Here is a 6,000-nt window from a genome sequence, read left to right as displayed (position 1 = left end):
GTTTTGTAACCCTATTGAAAAAATCACTCATGCTTTCATTGTCTTCCATCTGAAGCAATTCATACGTTCTTTTGTGAGTTTCTAACCCCACTTCTTTCACCTTTTATGCGCCTTCAAACGATTTTCAAGAATTTGTCATGCTTCTTTCACTGATTCAACATCACTAACTTTTCAAAATTATCTGCATCAACGCATTGGTGGATCATAAAGAGAGCTTTATATTCAAACACTACTATTAAAGGAGGTAAATAAAGAGAGCTTCATGACTCATCAATATTGTTTTTCAAACATTACTATTAAAGGAGGTAAATAATGAGAGACTCTTTTGACATTATTGAAATTTATGGGGTTGCCAGGATCAAGTAGGGGGTACCGGGTAGATTTTTGTGCAATTTCGTCTTTCTAGCCCATATCACAACTTCGACCCCAAAAAAAAACATCGCGCCTCCAAAAAAAATTATGCAAGCAGCAACCGTGTACCACGGTGTAATTTTTGGGTTTAACTCCGGTAAGTGTATCTGAACCTCTTCATCATTCAAATCTAGTAGTTGCAGATTCATCGTTCAACTAACCTGCAAACAAGCAAGATCAATGCAAGCTGTTTCATCTGGTATCGGATACGGTCTCAAATATCAGGTCAATTTCACAATTCCATAACCAATTCTCGTTCATTCACAATCTCCATTAATCAATCTAACTATACACTTTCAATTTGTTCATTTTCTCACACTCTAGGCTAGATGCATATCAGATGTAAAAGCAGATACAGATCACACAAGTTTCCTCGCTGGAACTCTCAGTCTTAAAGAAGAAAATGAGGTGTGTGTATATATACACACGCGCGCGCACGCGCCAATTCAGTTTTCGTAGAATTTGATCTAAATTGATTGTTGAATGAATCGTTAAATTATATATATATAGGTTCATCTTATTCGGCTTTCTGCAAATGGAACTGAACTTTTCTGTGAGGGATTGTTTTCGCATCCCAACGAGATCTGGGACCTTGTTTCTTGTCCTTTTGATCAGCGAATTTTCTCAACCGTCTACTCTAACGGTATTCACCATTCTCTTTTAATTTCGTTTTTTCTTTCATTTTTGTATTGGTAGTGGTATTTGAGAATTTTGATATGATGTAAAACATGTTTCCATTGATAGTTTGTGCGTGCATCAATTTCTTTTAGTATATTCGAATGATCGGTTTGGATTGACTTATTTAAGGTTATCTATCCAACGTAAGCACTTTTCTTAGTGTTTGAGAGGGTTTATGGAAACAATTTATGGCATGTTTATAAGCTATTTTGAACTTATTTCATAAGCTCTACCTTGTAAAAACAATTTAAAACTTATGTAGAAACATTTGGACTTTATTTTCTTTTGTTTATAAAAATAATTTATATATAAGCACTTATATGATAAGCGCATATGCTATACGTACTTAAGTAAACTATTTATCCATTAGGACTTGGATTCTGTTTGGAAAAACAACTTATAACACAAATGTTTATCATGATATGCACTTATGTATAAACTATTTCTATAGGAAAAGATAAAATAAAATAAAATAGTTTTCATAAGTTATCTTGGAAACTTATGAAAATAAGCTTTTTCAAGAGTCATAAGTTGTGTTTCATATGCTCTTCCAAACAGTCTCACAAACTTATGTTTGTAGATAAGCTCAATTAATCCAATCCAAAAAAGCCTCTAGTTAGAAACTTAAAAGACTTATGATTACATTTTGTTCATAAAGGTGAATCATATGGGGCAGCAATATGGCAGATTCCGGAATTGTATGGCGAGTTAAATTCCCCTCAGTTAGAGAGAATTACATCTCTTGAAACTAAATCCGGTAAGATTAAAAGGTCAGTACGCAATTCCGTTATGCAAATGTATTTGGTCTGAATCTCTCGGGCGACTTGTTAGGTTTATCATTTTTCACTTCAGCTTTTATTGTATGCTGTTTCATTGCCTGACGTTTAGGTAGTTGTCTGAAGATGTTAATGGAATTTATTTGGAGAAATTAGTTAACTATTTTGATTAAGCTACATCTATGATTTTTTTCACTTCACACACTATTGGACTAGTCTTTTCGAAGTCTTGAAATATTTTCCTTAACTATTTTACAACTTTCCTCTTTACTATATGACCATCATTCACATTTACATAGTCTTCTAGTGTTTCTTACTGAACATTCGCTACCAACCAGTATTCTTTGGTGGCCAACCGGAAGGCATGATAAGTTGATTAGCATCAACGATGAAAGCCTATGTTTGTGGAGTTTGGACGTGTCCAAGAAAACTGCACAGGTACAAAGCTCGTGGCATAATATATTCAGTTTCTGACAATGACATATGCACCGCAAAAACATATGAATATTATACTGGGAAATACATATTGTTTCAAAATCACATGCTATCATTTCTCAAGTTACCATCATCTGTTGCAATAAACAAACAATTAAATCTTTACAACGCGGGTGAAGAAAACATGTTGATTTGAGGAGAGTAAACCATGAAAGGTTATCTGGTTTTGTGCAAAATAGAACCAAACAGTTTCTCTTTTAGACTATAGGCATTTAAAATTTTAAAATGAAGGGAATAATATTTTACATTCCCTAGTTGTTATGTAGGAACAATTAACTAGTTAGTTACTTTATTGAATGTTAAAACATTCTTTGGATGGGAGGCATTTTAGAAAAGGAAGATTGAAGATGAGTGGAGATAATGGCCAATGGGTTTTCCCAAACAACTATGAACTTGTGATGCTTCAGTCAGTGATAGAAGTAACTGAGAATGGATTACATACCATCCATAAGGGATCTAATTTTGTTCCCAGATGAAAGTTTAATTTGGGATGGGAAATTTAACATTTAACATTGATATTAATTGCCAATCTTAATGCAAGTCAAACACCAGAGTTTTATGTGAGGTTTTGTTAGGACCTGAGTTAGGACTTTGATAATCAAGTGCATTTATGTTGACAGTGTCTGCGTTATTTAAGTTCCATGGAACTTTTAGTGATTTTGACTTAATCCGCCTTCCTCTCAACACATGCAAACAACAAAAAACCCAGGTACAATCACAAGATTCAGCTGGTATACTGCACAAGTTATCTGGAGGAGCATGGGATCCTCATGATGTTAATTCTGTAGCTGCAACTTGTGAATCATCTCTCCAGTTTTGGGATGTGAGGACAATGAAGTATGTTCCTAAATTCATCATTTTACTGCTTCATTTAGAAATTCAATGTATTTGGAGTCTTCCTTCTGGTTAAGTAAATTACTTGTTGCATTTCAAGTTCAGGATTTAGGGTGCTGGAAGAGGGATATATATTCCCTGAAGCCAAGTAGTTTTTATTTTAGTTCCTCTTGGAATTTCACGTTTACTAATTGGATTATTTATATCACAGGAAGACACTCTCAATTGAGTGTTCCCATGTCCGCAGTGCTGATTACCATCCTAGAAAAAACAACATACTTGTAAGAGTTGAACTTTGTGAGCCTCATTCTACTGATATGTGTCTTTATACCTTCCATTTGGTTTTATATATGTGTGAACTAACATTTTCTGAAATTCACCCAAGCTATAATATGGACTGTCAGCACTTATTGTTGACATTCAATTCTAGAAACAAAAATGTACACCACAGATAGTTAGTTTTTGTGTTTCCTACCGTCAAAATACTCAAATATATATTTTCTGGGTTTTCTCACTCTGATAATTGATTGAGTCGACAGATGAAACTATCTTCTAGATTGTAGTATTCAACCTCCTTTTATTCATATTGGCAAATTTGAATTGCTATGTTTTGTACAGGTTACAGCAGAACATGAGTCAGGGATACGCATTTGGGATCTAAGAAAACCAAAAGTTCCCATCCAAGAGCTTCCAGGCCATACACATTGGTACCTACCATGAATATTTTTAAAGCTTATTTTATCTAAATCCCCAGTCCAAGAACCATACTGTAGATAAACTATTTGATGATAGTTTTTCTTTTTCAGACATCTGATTAGCAATATGTATTACTTGTATTGCCAGGACATGGATCGTCAAGTGTAACCCAGAGTATGACGGAATAATCTTGGTCCTCCTTCTCTCCCTCCCTCCCTCTCTCTTTCTCTCTAAATATATATAATCTCCCCCACACAAATAAATAAGGATAAGGCTCCTCTGCAGTGGAATTAATTTTGAGGGTGAACACATCTTTGCTCAAGATTGAGATAAACTAATTTTCTTAAGAGCTTTTTCTACGCACTTGTACACAAACATGCAAATTTTAATTATTTTTGAGGGTGAATACATCTTTGCGTGTTATGGAATATTTAGTTATTTCACTTATTTGTCATTGAATTTGGATTTATCAGAGTGCTGGAACGGATTCGACTGTCAACTTGTGGTCGGCTTCTATAAACCATGACGAGTTAACAACTGAAAGGTCATATTCTTATCTTTAAATATCATTACATATTTTTATGTATTTTTTTGAAAACAAATTTTTTATGTATTTTTTGTTAATCTTTGCTTGCATATTTGCCAGCCAACCAGAGTCACCGGCCCGTTTGGTTGATCCATTGCTTAATACATACAGTGACTATGAAGACAGTATTTATGGTAAGAGCTTCAAAATAACCCATGATCTTTTCAGACTTCCGTGTATCAATCTTTTATTCATTTTACAGGGCTTACATGGAGTTCTCGTGAACCATGGATCTTTGCATCCTTGTCCTATGATGGAAGGGTAAGAAAACGAGCAAATCTCTTTGCTTACATGTTTGGTAAAACACGGTTATTTCCCCCAAATAAACTGAGCTAACTACGGACTTCTACTTTTCAAAACACAGGTGGTTGTAGAATCTGTAAAGCCTTTCATCTCCAGGAAATGATGTTACCATTTGTAATCATGTTGTGTATGTCGTAATTTCCTGCCTTGCGGGTTTTGAGATAAACAGATGAGTGGAAGACTCAACAGGATCGCTGGTGGGTTTGATGTGTCTTACAGGAATAGATGTTATATTGGCAACACATCTTTGACCAGGAATCTTCCTTAGCTTAAAAATCAACAATTTTTTGGTTAAATTTTTATCTTTCAACTTTGAAAATTTTAGTCTAGACTGTGATTTCTAGCCTATTCTTTGGTTTGACATCCATATTGTGTAGTTGATGAAGTCATTATGTAATCTATAGAACTACAAGTTCTTTTAAGTATCTCCCCAATTTGTCTTGTAATGTGTTTTAATTTCGTGATAAGTTAGTGACTTCTTTCCTAATTGACATTTTTCATTTCCCCTGTAGTTTATAAATTGTATGTAATCAGGAAACCGAAAACCCAAACTATGCTAGATGAAATGGACTTATTGTTTTTATGAGTATTTTGCAAACTATGCTAAGTATTTTACAAACTGAATATATTCTGTTTTAAAAATGGGCATAGTGCTCTAAGTGTGAAGCTTGGCATCAAAACTGAGCTTGTAAAGAGAGAGAACTTTAGCCACCCCACACATTTCTTGAAAGCCTCGCATGTTTTCAAAAGTACTCATAGTGTTTTTTGTATGAACATATACATCTTTAACGAGAAAACATTGTATTTTCTATTTTTATCGGATGTATTTGAAGTGTTTTTTCGATGGAAAAGTTAAATCCTCTACTAAATCATTTACTCCCTTTAATTTTTAGTATATGTTATATAAAAAAAATTGGCTTAAATAAGTAAATCGTCTAAGTAAGTCAGGAAATTTTTTGTTTTAGTTTCAATATTTCTTTTTAATTAAAATAATTTTGAATATTAAATTTTTTTAATATTTATTCTTAACATTAAAATCCACAAGAAAATATGGATATATATTTGGATTTTAGTTTGAAATTTAGCATTGGTATTTAGTTATACAAGAAAAATTAATCTTAATCTTTGATGAATAATTATTGATTGATATATGGCTAAATTATTACTTTCTCCTTTCCGAAACAAATTTATAGTTGATCATTTTATATTTCATTGAGATTA

General features: G+C 33.2%; 1 protein-coding gene across 1 annotated transcript; it reads left to right on the top strand.

Annotated features, from left to right (window-relative positions):
• Nucleotides 1-395: 395 nt before the first annotated feature.
• Nucleotides 396-5,266, top strand: LOC127083659 (WD repeat-containing protein DWA2). Its single transcript, XM_051023987.1, has 13 exons — nt 396-636; nt 736-819; nt 922-1,054; nt 1,748-1,859; nt 2,204-2,303; nt 3,070-3,197; nt 3,406-3,475; nt 3,813-3,901; nt 4,038-4,083; nt 4,364-4,434; nt 4,537-4,610; nt 4,679-4,737; nt 4,841-5,266. The coding sequence occupies exons 1-13, from the start codon at nt 592-594 to the stop codon at nt 4,880-4,882; spliced, it is 1,053 nt and encodes a 350-aa protein (XP_050879944.1). The 5' UTR covers nt 396-591; the 3' UTR covers nt 4,883-5,266.
• The last annotated feature ends 734 nt before the right edge of the window (nt 5,267-6,000 follow it).

The sequence above is a fragment of the Lathyrus oleraceus genome, chromosome 5, assembly GCF_024323335.1.
Source record: "Lathyrus oleraceus cultivar Zhongwan6 chromosome 5, CAAS_Psat_ZW6_1.0, whole genome shotgun sequence".
NCBI lineage: Eukaryota > Viridiplantae > Streptophyta > Magnoliopsida > Fabales > Fabaceae > Lathyrus > Lathyrus oleraceus.
Note: the sequence above shows the minus strand (reverse complement) of the source record. Positions and strands in the feature narration are given on the sequence as shown.